This window comes from Necator americanus, chromosome II, assembly GCF_031761385.1.
Source record: "Necator americanus strain Aroian chromosome II, whole genome shotgun sequence".
Lineage (NCBI taxonomy): Eukaryota > Metazoa > Nematoda > Chromadorea > Rhabditida > Ancylostomatidae > Necator > Necator americanus.
The window spans coordinates 494,046-512,211 of NC_087372.1; the positions used below are offsets into that span (position 1 = coordinate 494,046).

The following is an 18,166-nucleotide window of genomic DNA, read 5'->3' on the forward strand; positions in this document are numbered from 1 at the left end:
TTTTTGGATGTACTCCAATGCTCTGCACTTTTGAAGGGGGCGAAATGAATGATCGCTTCAGCTGCGCACAGAACAAAATTCTCTTCATTTATGCAGAGTCAGATTAAGAGTATTGAGGAACTGTATGCTCCTGCAATCCTACAAACGTACTCTTCATACATGTCATACCAGCAAGTTTGCTTCTATACTTTAGTTGTTTTTATGCCGTTATAACCAATTAAGGCAAAGTACCTCGTAACAATGGCAATCTCAGTGGAGAGAGCAACCTTGGTACCTCTTTTAGTTTCTTTTTTTTCAATCTTTCCATAAAATAGTTTGGCTGGAGACAGGTATTTTGAACCAGCATCAGTCATCTGTTTAAGGTTCTTAAAGTTATTCAACTTATTTCGTGTTAAAAATTGAAACATACCACGAAATTAAGGTGTTTGGTTCTCTTCTCGGATGAGAATTTGGTTCAAGAATATGAGTTCGAACACTCAGTTCTCTTTTGTTATCAAGAAAAACGGTCGAGAAGCGGTCTTGTCGCACTTACCTTCCTATGAGGCACCTTCCAAGTTCCGTTTTCTTGCACTCGCAGGCCCCAGGTTTACGAGTGCAAGAAAACGCGCCGTGTCTGCCAGCCAACGGACAAACAAAAGGATACTGAGGCACTCTCTGGTCCGGAGGGAAGATTCCAACATCCGCAATGTCGTGGTATACTACCTTTAAATTTAAATAATCTCATTCGTCTTCTTTCCATTCTGGAAAGAATAAGACAATTTTAATTTTAATTTTAATTGTTCTTCGTTGTACACATTCCAGTAGTTATCATGCCTGATGTTCAGCCTATAGCAGTAATTCTTTTGGGAGACAGCTTCCTTTTCCTCCTCTTGGAAACATTTTGAGTACATACAACGAATGTCAAGTTACTGTATATAGTAAAGTTAATACAAACAATGTTAAGGTAATTAACGCTGTTGAATCTTCACCTGAATACACTTCCAACTCTGTCATAAAATTGCATGTTATGCCCAGCGTACAGCCAATAAATTCGATCCTCACAGCAAAGCATTTAGTTGCGAGTCCATTTTGAAACAACACGCTTGTTATACGATACTCTTCAGGCTGACATCCGGCGTTACACTCAACCGCACTGACAGCTTACATGCCGCGTTCGTTGTCGACGTCGCTTGTTCCTCTTGTGCCCCTCTCCGCCATTCATTATAGATAATTAAAATTCTGGCAAAATTGTTAATGCTGTCAGAGATGTGGTGTCGTAACCGCGCTTTATCACACTCTTAAATGGTCTCCAGAGGAGAATCTTTCTCGTAGTTTTACTCATTAGCTGCTAACATTGTAGTATTGAGACAAACGCTGAGACAAGGACCAGTTGGGGTTCAGTGTGGGCAAACTCTATGACCTTCGATGGAATCTGGAGTTTTTGTTCTTTTGTTTTTTGTTCCTAATGTCGTGCTTTTTTTACAACGTTTTCGATGCGCGATCGGGATAATATTTGTGAGCATTTCACAACACAAAACCCACAAGCATTTTGGACGGTAGTTCCGAATTGCTCTCGGTTCCCTTCCCTTTCCCCTTTGTATAAGAACAGTTTGTGAGGTTCCGAAACTCTTCCTTCTTGAAAATAGGGCACCATATATACTTCTAGAATTACAGAGGATGACATCTACTCCAAAGAAAGTCTGCTGGTGAAAAAATCCAGCGAACTTGCCATGTTTCAAACTCTCCCATCTCGCTTTCATAGGAAGAATCTATGGTGGCACTTTGCCAGAAATGCGTATTTTAAGACTTGGCACAAGACTACTTAACTAAGTAACCTAAATAGGGAGCTTAGGAGAATGAGAAAAAAGTAAAACTGTAGCTATAAATGCGAGTTGTAATATAATATCGGGAAACCCGCAAACGTCCCCTATAAGCAGCCGACACAAAAAAAAATTGGAATAAACCAGGACTGATTCTTCTTCTAGGGAGTCCACTTGTCTTTACTAGTAGGATTTGTTGATGTCTGTTTTTTTTTTGTGGAACGATGTCGAATGAGGAAAGACTAATAAGTGATATAAGTGATGTGCGACGTGGCTGCAACTCTTCCATACAAATTTACAGCAGTATTTTGAGTATTTTTGGAACACAGAATGCTGAACAAGTGCCAGTGGAGTGCGCATGTCCATCCTAAACATAATGTTTTTATCTGTTTTACCTCACTTAACTCTTTCTTTTTCCTTCTTTCTCTTTCTCAACCTGGTCAAACTCACTAATCAATACTCTTACTGGAGTGAATAGACAAAGACAGTACCAGTCATGGTTACTAGTCAACATATGATCAAAAATAGTCAACAGAACACCCTCAGGTCTGAGGTTCCAACGAAAAATGCTGGTTTTGGTCATCCAGGATATTTTCTATAATAGTATCTCGATTTTTTCCCTATTCACACCCTTTTCGGCCTAATACATGTTATAAAATTTATATGTGACATTATTTAGTTACCAAAATAATAATTTGCGTGAGTGTTGGGTCCTTCTACCAACTTGTTTGTTAGATAAATTTGTATGAGTTATGAACAAATGATTAATCGACCGCGAAAGCGTCGATGTACTAAGTTCTTCCAATTATTTTCTGTTATTTTGTCAAAGCAAGCCTAGTTTTTTCTTTAGCAATTTTTTCCTCTATTTCAAAGTCAGCTACGAGAAAAACACCAACCAATTCCTCCTATCACTTGGATGTCAGGCGCTTTTCTTGCAGGAGTGCCTATTTATTATTTTTTATTTTTTTATATATTTATTTATTTTTTATTTATCATCTTTTTTTTTCTGATTATTACGATAACGAAAAGTTAGTGTACCTCTTATTAACTGTGGTATCTGTGGTATTATCATCTCACTCGTTTGTTATGGAAGGTGATCTCTTTTCAGTTCTACTGAACCTTTCTCTTCAAACCTTTTAGCTGGTATAAACAGCTAGAACGTTTGCATTGCTTGCATTGCCGACTTCAATCAAAGAAAAAAATGTGAATGTTGCGTTAGTCCTCCTACCATATGGATTGTTGCCAGATAGAAAACCTTATTAGAGAAATTTCCATGTATAATATATTTCAAGTCGATACTTGGAGTTGGATTTCCTTCATCTCAAAATCTCAAGGGACTGATGGATAAGACCTGTACCTAAACATGATTGATTTCTATAGAGATCCTATTTTCTTCTCTGAACTCATGGAGTCGCAGCAGCATCATTCAGGAAACCTTCATGAACGAACGATCAGGCTATCGCCATTACGAAGCTAACGAGGTAATTTATGCGGTATGGGCACGCAACTACAAATGTTAGACGACGGAATCGACCTAAGTAGCTTATTCGTTGACTTGTAGCACTTCTTAGAATGAGTAATTTCATTTCATAGTAAATATGACAATTGTCATAGTAAATGTTTGATGGAGACCTCAAATCGATGAGGATGTTAATCAATATTACGTAATTCTAATACTTTCAGTTTGCTTACTCATTCTCTTCTTCTTTTTCTCAATGCTTCAGAACATTTTTGGAGAGTTAGAATTACTTTGACTCAAATGACAAATAGATTGTGAAGAAATAGAATACCATTTGTCTATGTTCGGCCTTTCCAGGTTTTCCATAAGTGCACCACTTTTATTCCCATTCGTTAAGCAAAAATTAGTTTACATGTTTTCCGTCGTTTCCTTGAAATGGTTAGAATTCGTATCAGTGGAAAAACTTTTTTTATTTTTCATTGCTTAATTCTGCTGCAAAGGTTTTCTTTATCAAAAAACATCTTAGGAATTTGATTATGATGTACTTTCAGATCCTCCTTTACAAGCGTGGTCACTAAGGTCAGAAATAAGAAATTCTGATTTCCTTTAAAATTATGTTTCTTAGTTTACTTGAGACAAGCCTTATCTTATGCGGCTTTTTTTCGTCTCAAACCATCCTGTTCATCCTGCTCCCGCCACTGATATTGAACCAGCTCGTCCATAGACGCACCCACGAACGTTGGAGTGCATCTTTCTCACTTAATACTGAAAAAAGTCGTGATAAGTTCATTTTTGTGTCTAAAACGACCATCTGCTCATACATAGATCTGGTCCTCTCCATTGAAAACATTGGAACCTTCAAAACATTCGATGCTCCTCCAGTTTTTTCGACTCGAGTAATAATCTGGTCTTGCTGATCCTCACCTACTATGGCTAAATAAATATCAAAATGATGGCATTATATTCTGATAAAAAACTGTAAGCGAAAAAAATCCGAAGATCAGGAAAAGAAGAGAAAAGTTGGTGGTCGATTATTTTGAAGTTAAATCAATTAAATGACACTGAATTTTATTTGAATGTGGAAAGAATGTTTCTGCTGATGCATATCGTAGCAGAAATCATGCATTGATGAGTCTAACTTGAGAAAACTTAGTATCTCTCACGGTATTTATCCGGTCGGAGTACAAGACGAGTGAATGAGTGTGAGTTGAGGATCTACTTTGGGTAAAGTCAGTGATAAATACAGTGTGAATACAGAATGCAAACATCTAAATTTGTCCGTTTCGTGAAGACGATATGCGTTATCTCCAACGTCCGTTCTTATATTACATATTATCCACAATTTACGTTGAATATCCTAACTTTCCTTTCCCTTCTTACATTCCTTTTTTTGAATTCTTATTTGGGCTGTTAAAAATCACTGGAACATCAGCTTTTACGATTACATTAGTCTGCCAAGTTTACGTTCTTATTTGGAAACCCTCTGACCAGATTACGACTTTCATAGAATTTATAGCATGCTTAAATACTTAGATCTTACGAGGCATACATTAGAGATTATTAGGTACAGTTGGCTTAAAGGCATCACTCCACGAATATGAGGTGGTACGGATTTCAGCTGGAGTATTCATATACGGGATGGGAGACTATGGAGAGGAGGATGATTCCGTCCATTTCTTCCTAATTGCCATAAAAAAACGGCCCGGAAGATACGGCTTCGGGTGTTCTGACGCACTTTTTTCTACAAGGAGTTCGACTGGAGCGTGCCAGCCTTGTACGGCGCCGCATCTTCCGGGCCGTTTTTTACGGCAATTAGGAAGAAATGGACGTAATCACCTTCCTCTCCATAATCTACTATCCCTTATAAGAATACTCCACCTGAAATCTGTACCACCTCAGATTCGTGGGGTGATGCCTTCAACTACAAGAATGTAGTTGAAGGCATCATCCCACGAATCTAATTTGCCTGTTTTTTTTTAAATGTATTTTCGCCTGTCTGAGACGGTAACTCGGATAAATCGCATTTTAATGCTACGACGAGATCCCCGGTGGTCCTCGATTAGAGTTAGTCTTTCTTGTGCAGCGCTTTTTTTTTCGTTCTGATATTTACATCCTTGTGATGCTCGAACATTTTTAACTTTCTAATCACTGCCATATTACAAACCTCCTCAATTAGACGTAGACGTTCAGTACACAGAACTAATTCAATGTTAACAAACTTATTCAAATATATGTCATTCTTACTATTTCGTGTTTCAGTAGTATTTCTATGTATTTCTTTCCAATATTTTTTACTTTGTTTTTTCTTCTTCTCCTAAACAAATTACTGCTTTATCCGCTCATTTCATAGGTATTGAATCACCACGTCCTAAGACTTTCATATTGTCCATTGAAGCCAACGTTTAGAATAATGTTTGATGTTGAGTTCTCTCCAGTAATCCATAAGTTTCGGGATGTACATAGTTAGCATGTATCAAAGCAAGAGTGTAAAACAGTCGTTACAAATCTCTCTCTCTTTCTTTCTAGAGGCATTAGAAGTGCTCTAGGTATCAAATAAGTCATTAGTAGTAAAAATAGCCTCCAAAGCAACTGTTATACCCTCACCAGCAATAAAGTCTACTTCACATTTTTCATATTTTATTTCTTTTCGCCTATATTAGTTGTGTAAAAACTGCTCTATTGTACCCCGAGACTTTTGCTTCTCAAACCTCTAATTTCTAGATTTGAAGTTGGTGTTTTGCATTTTTACTCTGATACATACCAAACTATGTTTTGAACTACTTTTTAGAAAGAACACAACGTCTAACCTTTTCCTGAGCGCAGCTCTTAATTCTTTGCTGGTCTACATGATGAGATACTCACCATGATGGCCGCGAAGTTCTCCTATGTTCGTTTTCATTAATGTTCCATGCTTTTTCAGATCACGCTTTTTTAGTGAATGCGTCGCAAATTATGATAGCAGATGTTGTCCTTATGTATATCTTTTTTATTAGCAAATGTTGAAGCAGGTGAGTGTCAGTTGTCAGTGGATCTGATAGGTATTGATTGGTAGTGATTAAAAATCACATAGGGATGTACCGTCAGAATCGCTGCTACAGCTGCATGTCGCCAATGTATGAAGAATTCTTCAAGAATGGATTAGACAGGTACAAATTTATCCTTGCCTATTTGTGTCTCTCAATGTCCCGTCCAGTATCGCAGAGGATCGCCCCGTCTATTCCAGATATTTCACTCCGCCAAAGAATTTCTCGTATCAATGTGACGAACCAATGAATCCTGAGTCTATGCATTTGGTATCGTGCCGCACGATATGTTTGACGGTACAGCAGGATCTCTACGTTATGGGTGAGTGATTTCGGATGACCTTTATTTAGCTCAGAATACCGTTTCTTCCCCTTCCAGGTCAGCCCACTGGTAAACGCTTATTCATGCGTGGATGTGCATTGACGTTGGCTAGGAGAGGTCTCAACAATCATACGCTCAGTATGTTCGATCGATATGATATATGCAGGTGATTTGTTTCCCCACAGAAGCAGTAATAAGCCTATTCGGATAGCGCATCGTAAGGAACACGGCGCATTTCCACTAACTTCCCTACGCTTTGATGTCAACACGATTTTTTTCAGAAGAAAACTCGCCCAAATTAAGAGAAGTGTTCATTTTCTCTTTTAGAACCCTTTGACATTATAGTATTCTTAGAAACGGTCGATTATCGACCGCATCTAGATCAAATTTCCAGTGGAATTCTAATGGATGAGAGGTTCAAATTGCAATCGCAACGCAGGGTCGACTTACAAATCGTTTTCGTGCGAAGATTCTCCTAACGAAGGAAGTGGTTTTAAGTAATCATGGAAATGTCTGTGACCTGCTGAGTTGCGGCTCAAACAAGAGCAGAGCGAATTTTCAAACGTTTTGAACAAGGTTGAGATAAAAATACCTCCGATCCATGGCCGCTTAGTTCCGTCTGGATGGATATGGACTTGCGTTTACGTACTGTACTTTTCCGGAAATTTTGCAAGGAAGTGTCGTAAACGCAAATTTTGTATAGTCGGGTTAACTTAACGACATAAAACACGACGATGCAGTTGCGCAAGCGGCTGCGCTCGAAGCTACGCGGTGCAGCTAGCAGTTGAAATCGAGGTGGGACCATCGCGAAGTGCAGCTATTTATATATTCCACTGCCAATAGTTTGTAACCACGCATGGGCGGCCTCATTTTGAATTAGCATCAAAAAACACGAAGCCATTTCGAGGCCTTCGATAAGTGCGAGGTTATCGAAACGCTACACTATAAATAAATTTTCACCAAAATCTTATTGGGAAGACAAGAAAACACAAATCCAATTCACAGTGCCGAGGTTTTCAAGAAGCGAGGACTTGGAGATAGCTGGATCTCATTTTCGCCTTTCTGGAGATCGATGAATAGATATTAGACTTGTTTAGGAGGACAAATGCATTGTCTTGAGATATCGATGAACACTCCATTTTGTTGAATAAGTTACATTTGCTTTCATGAACATCTCCATATCTGAATAGAAATCGAACTCGACAGCGTATTCAGAATTGACTGATCAGCGCCGAGCACTTTATCTCCCATCCTTAACTATCCACTTTCAGAGAGATGTCAGCGGCTGACTTATTCAGACACGATCGCGCTGATTCGCAACGTGTGCGCGTCTGCAGTTGCCTCGGTGATCGGTGGGTGTTCTACTACTCAGTTGATACTCTACCGTAATTTTATCTTTTCACTACTTATAAAATGAATTCTAGCTGTAATGGCTCATTATCCGGCTGCCGAGCGCCAGACATGGTGGTGCTACTTACTGTGATCCTCGCATGCCTAATTGTACGGTAGCTTCAAATTGTATCTACAATGGACAATCACCTCTCATTTAACGTTCTCTTTGTTGGGATAAAATAATTTAACTTTTACAAGCTAAAGCATTTCTGAAATCCTTATCGTGCTGTTGTTATCTCCGCTTACAACGTTTGTCTGCAGTTCTGTTGATCATGTCCAAAAGGAGCCTTTCTTATGAGAATCTCTTCGGCGATATAATATTTCCTTGTGTATAGTTTGCCACTTCCTCTGCCCGCCTCTTGTCCCAGGTAATTAAATGTTGTGTATTGCTTGCTTGGAAATTTTATAGTCCGTTCCTCTTTCCCACACTTTATGATAGAAAATATGTGCGTCACTGCTCACTGCAGTGCTTTAATAGTAAAATTGTCTAAACATATCGTTCTCCTTGAGTGTTCTATACAATTTCTTTTTACCATGTGTTTTTTTTTGAATTTCATATTTAGTACAGATAAACGGTACGCCGTTATTGGTATTATGTGTGCCCCAATGAATAGTTTGGTTGTGCCTGCTCCATTGGAGAATTATCCTCAACTAAGTTACGGTAATGTCAGTAGACCGACAAAGAGTCAAAAATGACTATTGAAAAATGAGAATTGAGAATTGAGACGGTTGTTTGAAAGGGATGGAACTGTAAGTGAGAGAAGTCGGGAAACCGATTAATTGTAATAGGATACAGTTGAACGTTTAGATTTCTCCCCACTAATCAAATTAGCAAAGTTTTTTCTTCTTACATTTCATATTACACGAATTCGCTTGTGTATCGTTTAAATACTTTCTGTGATGGGTGATGAGGCGTTTGAGAGGATGAGTCAGTGATGGCTTTAATTTTCCAGGGTCTGGCGATAGCGATAACGTCGAAAAAATCAACAAAAAAGCCATACTGAAACTCTGTCAAAAAAAAAAAACGATACCGATTTCCTAAACAGTAACAAAGTGCTTTTTCAAGGGCAAGTTTAGTACTCACAGCCTGTCGTAGTCCGCGTTCCGATCGACCGCATCTATTCCACATTTTTCCAATGATGCAATGTATAAAATTGTTCGGAAGAAATGTGAAGTGTTTTTCGGAAACCTCGTATAGCTACGTCGGCTTCCTTTCCCTTCCCTAGACGGGTGAAATAATTTCAGTCGTTCGAGTCATAATAAAACATCGTTGAGCATTCTGTCGTTCATCGTTTGAGTTATTGGAAGAAGCAGATCAAAATCGATTTTGCAGACCACGGACCGGCAGTGTTGTGCGCAAAGAATTTTCGCGACCTTGAGGTAATCCGTCTTGTTATTGACCGTTACCTTAATTATTCCGTTTTTACTCTTTTACTCATTCATATTCTTTTCGTTCGACAGGCCCAATTATTCAATTAAATCCTTTAACAACTAAGAAATTATTTCCTCTTTCCGGTTTTTTTAATATCGGTTTCTTTAACGGGAACTTCAGCCGAGGTGAACCAGGGAAATTATCACCGGATTTCCTTCTAATGATAGCATCCAATCTCAAACCTGAAGAAAACTCCATGTCTTCACGCACGTTCTTCAAATTTCAGCTGAATCTTTCTTTTCAAAAAAAAAGTCGACTAAGTAAAGAACAGATCAGCCTATATTTTTGGAGAACACAGTGGTGAGTGTGAGCCGTGAGATCTCTGGAAAAGAGAACTCCTTAGAAATGTCTTGCGTTATGCTACCCATAAATTAAAAAATAAGTGCACATCGCCTAGCGCAAAAGTATTTTAGGCCTTTTCGGAAACTAATTCTGTATATTTTTCCATCATAATTTTTATGTCTATACTTTTAATAAAACCAATCAGTACAATAAATTATGAACGAAAAAAGATGGCTCTCAGAAAATTAATTTGCACAAAAATACATCCATTTTATTATTCAGGCAGTGAGAAATATGGAAAACAACAGTGGTCTGCGTAAAGTACGATGGCTACAATACTTTAAATTTACACGCAAAATACTGAATGATTGAATATTGTTTATACATTACCCATCAACGATTTTTGAACCCTCGGTTTTGTGAGATCTTTGCACCGAAGGCTTTCTTAAATTATCACTTATGACAACCGTTTCGTCGCTATTATGTAGTTGTATGAACGCTTTCGTCGTTTCACTAACGGTGGGAGTTCCTTGAAACATTCGCATCCGGTACGTCTACGTTCTGATCCTCGATCTCTCTGCGGATAGCAAAATCCACCCTCTGATCCCTGGAAGCAAATCGGTGAATTTTCACTCAGAATTTTTAACCACACATCTTCTAAAGAGTACTGGATCGCATACAATAGGTCAATTTTTCTCCTTTTCTTGAATATTCTCTTTCCTCTGAGATCTAGATGGAAAATAGAAAATCAAAAATAGAAGTAAATTAATATATGAATGAAACAGTTTTAAAAATCAGAAGATTTCCACAGGATCTCATGCCGCACTTTTTTTTCAACTGCACCAACAAGAGGCATCCAACCACGTGTAAAACATTTCGCTTCTCTTCGAACCAGTACACGAACCACCAGTAAACAACGAAACCGTCGCTTTCTATTGATTTTTCGCGAAAACACTGATATTGCATTAAAAGAACGTGACTTTCTACTCGATCTCGACTCGTTTGGTTTTTTTTTTTTCGTAACCGCATCGTCATACCAATCATCATTTTTCTCACATGATCATTTTCTGGAGTCTACTCGTCTTTCCAAAATGCATGTGTCGCTTACAGCCGTGTAACTGCAACGAAACATTGTACCGAATGTCTCTTTGATAAGCGTTTGAATCCGTCACACACTTCTTTACGATCGCAGGTTCCTTGACGTTTCAGATAAAAGATGTCCAGGAAGACGGAATGCTCCCATAGTTATGCTTTGCAGCGCTGTACGATTTCTGATAAGAAGATCGAATTGCTCTTCTTATCATTCTGTTGCTTCCTGCTTCTTATAGCTGCTACTAAAAGGTCTCTCCAGAGCTGTCAGAGTGAGCTCATTTAAAAAAAAAACTTTTTAGATAAAAAATTAGTCAAACAGCTAAAGATACTAAATAAACTAGTTTAGAAAATGATTTTTTTCTGTTTCGAAAAGAAACTGGTAATCACACCGCTCTACTTTTTGAGCTTCTGTGAGCGTGGTACGGTATAATATAGTTTTTGCTAGAAATTTTACCTCAACAAGATTTCAAGCGTTTCTTAAAGTTTCAATCTTTATAACTTACGACTACTTGTCTCTCGATAATCTCCCTATTTCTATCATGACTGATAAAAACCTTTTTATTTCATGCCTGGGCTGGATGGAAATGCCCTCTCTCTGGTAGATCTGCACAAAACTAAAAGAAAATCGAAGGGCTGCCTTTACTGTACAGCAGGCAACGATTCTATTTTGTGTTGTTTTTCCATTTTAACAAAGTTCATTGGTCAATTCGTCAGTTTTGGTAGCAAAGTAAATTCTAATCACATCCACAGTCTAAACAGATGCATTTTCAAAAGCTACCTTGTCGTGTTGCCAGTGCTAGACTGCTAATTTAACATCTATCTAAAGTCTTATTTTTTTATAAAACTCAAATTTACGATTAAAGTCCGTTATTCCTCGCTACCACGTTCAACAAAAATGACCTTTGTGTCAGGAAAAAACTTTTTCTCGTTTTACATTGTCGAGAGAGTTAAGGCGTAACTCGATTTATTTTCTCGCTTCATTTTTTCCAACTAGTTCCTCACTATTTGTAAGAGTATGTACATCCCGTCAAGTGCAGGGTTCATTGTATTATTGGGAACAAACCTATCTTTTACTAGTTAAAGGCATCACCCCACGAATCTGAGATGGTGCAGATTTCAGGTGGAGTATTTTTATAAGGGATAGTAGATTGTGGAGAGGAGGGTGATTCCGTCCATTTCTTCCTAATTGCCGTAAAAAACGGCCCGGAAGATGCGGCGCCGCACAAGGCTGGCGCGCTCCAGTCGAACTGCTTGTAGAAAAAAGTGCGCCAAAACGCCTGAAGCCGTGTCTTCCGGGCCGTTTTTTTTACGGCAATTAGGAAGAAATGGACGGAATAACCATTCTCTGCATCATCTACTATCCCTTATAAGAATACTCCACCTGAAATCCGTACCACCTCAGGTTCGTGGAGTGATGCCTTTAATCTGCGACATTGATATGCTCCGATTCGGACCGCAGGGAACGGAATGAAACTAAGCTGAGATTGACTTCTCCACCTTAATTCCATGTAATTACAAAAGCGAATAGTGCAAATACGGCAAAGGAGGGTTCTGCTATGTGGTTCTTGTCTAACTACGGATCGGTAGTTAGGGAAGTCGCTGAGTTTTAACGATATATTCGATTCTTTCACTATGCATCCATCCTCAGTCCAATAACGTTAATGATTCTGCCGTTTCTTTTGTTCAGAGTGAGAATAAAACGACTCAAAACTCACTGTTTCTTTACATTTTCTTGCACAGTGCGCATGTTTTCCTGTACATGCTGTACCGTCTAACGGCGCTACGTAGTCAAAGCATTTGCAACTAAAAGTTGACAAGTTAACAAACCATAAACAACCTCATAAATAACGCATCGAATGAGCTCGCCTAAAATTCTTTCCATCCCAAGCTGTACAGTGGCCATACCAGTAATTGTCAACCTATAGAAATGTGAAGATAAATAGATATAGATAGATAAATAGATCGTCAGATAGTAATGGCCAGCTTACCTTGCATAACTCATCGCATGCCTGGTGATCTAGCACGTTGCAGTAGCCTCTGAAATCAATCTTTTCACGGATAAATACGCTTATAATCAACTATTTATTGGTAAAACTAGCGGTTCCCACATGTGTAATGTAGTTTGCTTCAGTATCTATTACATATTACTCATCTCTACTTGTTTAATACTGCGTACTATTAATGACTTCCGCTTACACTGTGCCTACATCATTCATTGATTGTTCTCGTCGAGAAGCACCATATGCCCTACCATACGTCTATTCACCCTATCCAGTTCCCTCATTCCATCATTCACTCATCTGTATCTTTACTCAACAACTCGAGTTCTCATTTTCCACATTAGGAAGAAAAAGGAACAAACAATTCCCTAGAGTGCAAACGCCATCTCTTCTCACTTTCAGAACTGTACTCTCGTGGTCACCTTGCATTTCTTACGTGCTCTCTTCAGAAAGTAATACTATGCGGTGGGTGGGTACAATGCAGGGCTGCTCTCCAACTGCGCGGTCGGTAATTCAACGTCGTCCCATGCCAATCAGTCCCTTCTTCCCTCCGGGGTCTATAATCTGGCATCAGACTTGTGTAAGAGGCTGTTGACATTGACACTAGTGCATCCCCTGCAAACCCTCAGACTCTGTGTAGCTTCTAGGTACTTTTTATTAACCTCTACAATTCTGAACTGAGCAATGGAAACACTTTGTCCTTCAATGTAATAAATGGATTGAGATTCTTCTCTGAATGGAAACTCTTGCGTTTAGCGATCGTTTATTTCCCTAATAGCCACCGCGTCGAGAAATTCTTAGATATTACGAATAAATCTAATCCAAAATCCACATAGAATTGCCCGCACGGTATGTCAAAACAGAATTTGATTTAGGCTTTGCTTTAAATTCATTAATTTTGTTTTTATAGCTTAGAATTTATTGAAGAACGTTTACTTTTATAAGCCAGAAGTGGATTTCTCTTTCCCCTCATAGCACTTTTCATTAATTATTTCCCAAATTAATTAAAAAATAAGACAACTAGTGTAATTTCATTCATTCCGTTTCATTCCGACTAATTTGGTGTAGCCGCCACCAAAAACTACCTCACACGTCTCAAGCCATCTTCCCTTTCTCCAATATAACCAGTCAAATAGTGATTAGAAATTCAATACAATGTATAAAAGTAAAAAAAAACGGATAAGGAAATTGATGAACATATTAAAACAAAAGCAAAATAATATAATAAGTAATGTTTTGTAATAGTGTGCCTGCGAGGTTTTTAGATGGAACTCTTTATTTGCCTGACGTTTCGGCTTTTTCGCCGTCTTCAGAGGCCTAAATAGAGGATGACTGGAGCAATGCTACGTTTATCCCGTCAAGTTCCACACTACCTTGGGTCAGTGCTTCGATAATAAGTAATAGATCCTCCTCCTATTTGTCCTCCACCCTTACGATTTCTCCTGCGTACTTCCACCATCCCTCGAGACCCCAGACCCCTTGTGGGAAAACCCCCTGCTGGCCCTGATAACGACATAGAAGTTCGTGTCGGGACCAAAGCGTCGAGAAGGATACTGCTTAAGTTTTTTTTTCCGTAATAACGCTGCTGTGACAATGAAGCGGTTAGAGTGCGATTTTCAAGATGTGATGATCTCTCGCAGTAAAAAACACAATTGTTGCAACCATTCTTGGTTGATGAATTTCGAGGATCAGTAGGAGCCTTTTCTGTAGACTTCTTCAGGATTTCGAACCATCGTTTCCGAACGAATTGTACTATTGATTGAAGGGAAAATGGGCGACAAATTCAATTCTCACTAATAAAAAAAACTAATATGCTAAGATTACCTAATCCTATTTGTGGAATAATTCACAGAAAAAAATGAAATTCTGTGGAAAAAAAACAAGAAGGAAAGAGCTTCGATAAGCTTGTCGCTCTTGGGGGAGAAGACGTAGTCCACGCCTTCGCCGAGGGCGTGATGCGTCACTTCGATGCGACACGTTGTATGCTGTTATGTAGATTTCTTCGTAGCATTTGTTTATATTAGTCCGAACAGAAAGTCTTGTCACCCGTTTTCGAAATTTCCAGAGCTTTCCATTTTTGGCTTCTCGACAATAGGTATATATAGCCGGTGGCCGTCCTTAACTTTAATCACAATGTCAACTACGCAAGAGCAACTTCGGGTTATTGTCTTCTATGAATGGTGTGGCGGCATTGAAGCAACGGCAGCAGCCCGGACCATCAACAGCAGATTGGGCGAGGGCTCCACTACGATCGGAACTGTCAAGCGCTGGTTTGTTTACTTCGCATGCGGAGGCACTGACTTCAAAGACAAGCCCAGGTCGGGAAACCCCTACTCTGTCGAAGACTCCACCATTCTCGACGCTGTCAAAGAGGATCCGGAGGTCAACACCCACAGTCTTGCGACGAGACTCGGGTGTAGCTGTTCAACAAATGTCAGTTGCCTCCAGGCTCTCGGCTGCAGAAAAGTGCTGGCTCGATGGATCCCTCACACCTCTCCTTCTTTGAGGGATAGTACCCGGTTTATCCATGTATCCAATCTCTCCTTCTTCGCTCGCGTCGAAAGGAGTTTCTCGAAGATCTTATTGCTGGAGATGAGATTTGGGTCCTCTATGACTGCGACGCGCACCGTACCGTGTTGCTCCTTCGAGGAGAAAACCCGCCGACGCAAGCCAAATCGGATCTCCTCCCCGAGAAGTGTCTCCTTTGCTGATTCTGGGATTCGAGGAGGATGCTGTTTTATAAGCTGCTCCCACAAGGTCACACCGCCACCGGTTCCATATACGATAGTCAGCTCCAGAAGCTCGCATCTTCCGTTCGAAAAAAAACGGCTGAGATGAGTTTCGGTTCACCTTTTCCACGATAACGCTAGGCCCCATGTAGCTAAGGAGACTTTTGGGAAACTGGAGAAGTTAGGCTTAGGATACGGTGCCCATCCCCTTAGCTAAGAAAATCTTCACCAAGTTCGAAGAAGTTGAACAGGCGGTCAGCGACTTCTTCGACTCCCAGACTCCCCAGTTCTGGGAGAAAGGGATCGCTGACCTGCCCTTAGTTGGGACACTGTTGTAATTAATAATGGTGAGTATATTCTTGATTAATTTCTATTGTAAGATGAGTTTTGAAAAAAATAAGGCAGAAAAATGACAAATGGTGACAAGACTTTCTGTCCAGCTTAATAGTAGGAAGGATAGTTATTATAGATGGTAGACCCATCTTTCATCATGTTTCCAGAAGATTATCGAAGGACCATGGGTAATGACAGTCACGCTTAGTGATTACGTATCTTGGACCAACTTAGAAGAAATTGGAAAAAAAAAATAAAATCAATCTCTAAATGAATCTTTCTATTGTCAACTGCAAAACATCTTTTCCAAACAAGTAAGGTTCTTTCAGAAATCCACTTCCCAAAGCTGTGGATTGATGTTAAAGTTCTCCTTTTCAGAGATATTAGTTGAATTTAAAGAGTAATTCTTGGAATACCGATGCGATTCACGGTCGGCAAGCATCGTTAACCAGTTTTAAATATTAGGGAAGATTCAAAATTGACCTTTTCCAGCAATTTCATCACCCAATGATTTTTCATACTTATATGTTATAGTTGTTTCTATAAACTGGTTTCCTACAGTCGGTTTACGTTTTGCTCAGTCCTGGATGCACAACAACACTTAAGTGATATATGCCTCAAGGCGCGAAAAAAGTTCGTGGGATTTCATCTTGTCTTGTCCAAATCTTGAGCGTTAGGAAGTGATCAAAGTTCACCTACTTTTAACCGCAACGAAACTCTCGAATTGCAAATTTAGCTCATCCATCCAATTTATTGAATACTACTGTACAGTCGGGTCAAAACGACATCGTGTTTGGTGCACTTGCGTAAGCGTCTGCGCTGGAAGTGACGCGATGAAGGTAGCGATTCTGTTCCGAGGTGGGAACATCGCTAGTTGAACTCGGACTGCACAGGAGAGTGGAGCTAGCGAAAGTCTCACCCGATCACAAGTCGACATCGCCTCGTGCGCAACTGCTCACGAAACCCCATCAGGCTTCACTTTGCTTTGACCCAATTATACTAGCCAGTAAAAAAAAACACGCTTCAAGTAACGTACTTCGAATAATCCTCCGCTTAACGCTGCTAGAAGATTTAGCGTTGCTCGGATGTGAACCTGGCTTAGATATCCCCCTAGCGTGTGTTTTAGAAAATCACCGTAATCCATATAACCATGTGAAGGTGGTTTTTTCTATTACATCTATGCCGACAAATATTTCCAATCGAGACTTTAGCTATCCGATGAGTCATTTTGAATTTTTTGGAAAGCTGTTGTTATCTGGGAGATGCTGCGCATACCATCTGAACTGTAGAATTCTGTACTAGTCCTCATGGCGTAGCACATTTCTCTGCTATTCTTTGTCCCTATCTTTTTCTTATACTGAACCGTTCATGATTGATAAAACGGTTCTGCAGTATGCCCATGGGTTATAATAGAGAACTGTCAGCGTGGAAAGTGATCTGTTTAGTTTTTATGTGGATATATCTGAGCAAAACGAAGATGGATGGCAAAAGTACAGCCAATTCTGGACATTTGGAACTACAATTTTTGTCATATAAGTTCTGGCTGGTAGTGAACTGGATTATTATGGCTAACCTTCTCCGTGAGCTCGAAGTGCAAGATATCGTGGTCGCACAGTACGATCATTCTCATAAACTCTGTAGCATCAGTGCCACCAAAAGCGTAAAACGGAAATTCCCTAAAACCAACTCAAAAACGCAGGATATGTAAGGATTAATGTGGATAACACAACCAATAGCCCGGATAGCAGATCCCCAGTCATGTAGCCTTGATGGCACCACCTGCTGTCAGCATTAAGTGAATTTGGGTAACATTTAAAATGGAGCATCGGTTAAATGATGGAGACGTAGAAAGTTTTTGAAAAAAAAATCGTTAGACTCTGTCCTACAGAACTACGCATATGATGGAGTCCATTGTTTTTGAAGTGCTGCATCCCACACATTTTGAGAACTGGCAAACAAAAGTCATTTTCTAAGGTATCGTGCTTGATATGCTAATGATGGAATGATGTATTGCAGAACTGCAGTTCGTTGTAAATTGTCCATGACAGTAATGAAATAGTTCAGTTAAGTTCATAGAAATTTTCGCAACCGTTCCTCAACGCTGCCAAACTGACTTTGAGATCCCTCGGCATTTCGGCAACGCAGGGAAAAAAGAAAGCCCAATAACACTACATCGCAACTGCAAATGACGGGAGTAGAGCGGATAAGATATAAGCCTTGACAACTCACCTAACTAATTTCATAGAACCGAGCAGTAGTAGCAGCAAAGTGCAGAGCGCGCGCGGTTGCGGCATTCGGTACAT

The 18,166-nt window shown here is 39.6% G+C and overlaps 3 protein-coding genes across 4 annotated transcripts; 2 read left to right on the forward strand and 1 right to left on the reverse strand.

The window, feature by feature from the left end:
• Nucleotides 1–6,220: 6,220 nt before the first annotated feature.
• On the forward strand, nucleotides 6,221–8,112 carry RB195_016470 (uncharacterized protein; the record flags this gene model as incomplete). Its single annotated transcript, XM_013451594.2, has 6 exons — nucleotides 6,221–6,266; nucleotides 6,329–6,404; nucleotides 6,482–6,603; nucleotides 6,661–6,769; nucleotides 7,875–7,955; nucleotides 8,028–8,112. The coding sequence occupies 6 exons, from the start codon at nucleotides 6,221–6,223 to the stop codon at nucleotides 8,110–8,112; spliced, it is 519 nt and encodes a 172-aa protein (XP_013307048.2).
• A 2,054-nt stretch (nucleotides 8,113–10,166) lies between these two features.
• On the reverse strand, nucleotides 10,167–18,166 carry RB195_016471 (uncharacterized protein; the record flags this gene model as incomplete). Of its 2 annotated transcripts, none has more annotated exons than XM_064183020.1 (5): nucleotides 10,167–10,316; nucleotides 12,517–12,604; nucleotides 12,668–12,720; nucleotides 12,790–12,838; nucleotides 18,093–18,166. In XM_064183020.1, the coding sequence occupies 5 exons, from the start codon at nucleotides 18,164–18,166 to the stop codon at nucleotides 10,167–10,169; spliced, it is 414 nt and encodes a 137-aa protein (XP_064038900.1). The 2 variants fall into 2 exon arrangements, with proteins under 2 accessions (XP_064038900.1, XP_064038901.1); XM_064183019.1 differs by lacking the exon at nucleotides 18,093–18,166 and adding an exon at nucleotides 12,998–13,017.
• On the forward strand, nucleotides 14,975–15,307 carry RB195_016472 (uncharacterized protein; the record flags this gene model as incomplete). Its single annotated transcript, XM_064183021.1, has 1 exon — nucleotides 14,975–15,307. The coding sequence occupies one exon, from the start codon at nucleotides 14,975–14,977 to the stop codon at nucleotides 15,305–15,307; it is 333 nt and encodes a 110-aa protein (XP_064038902.1).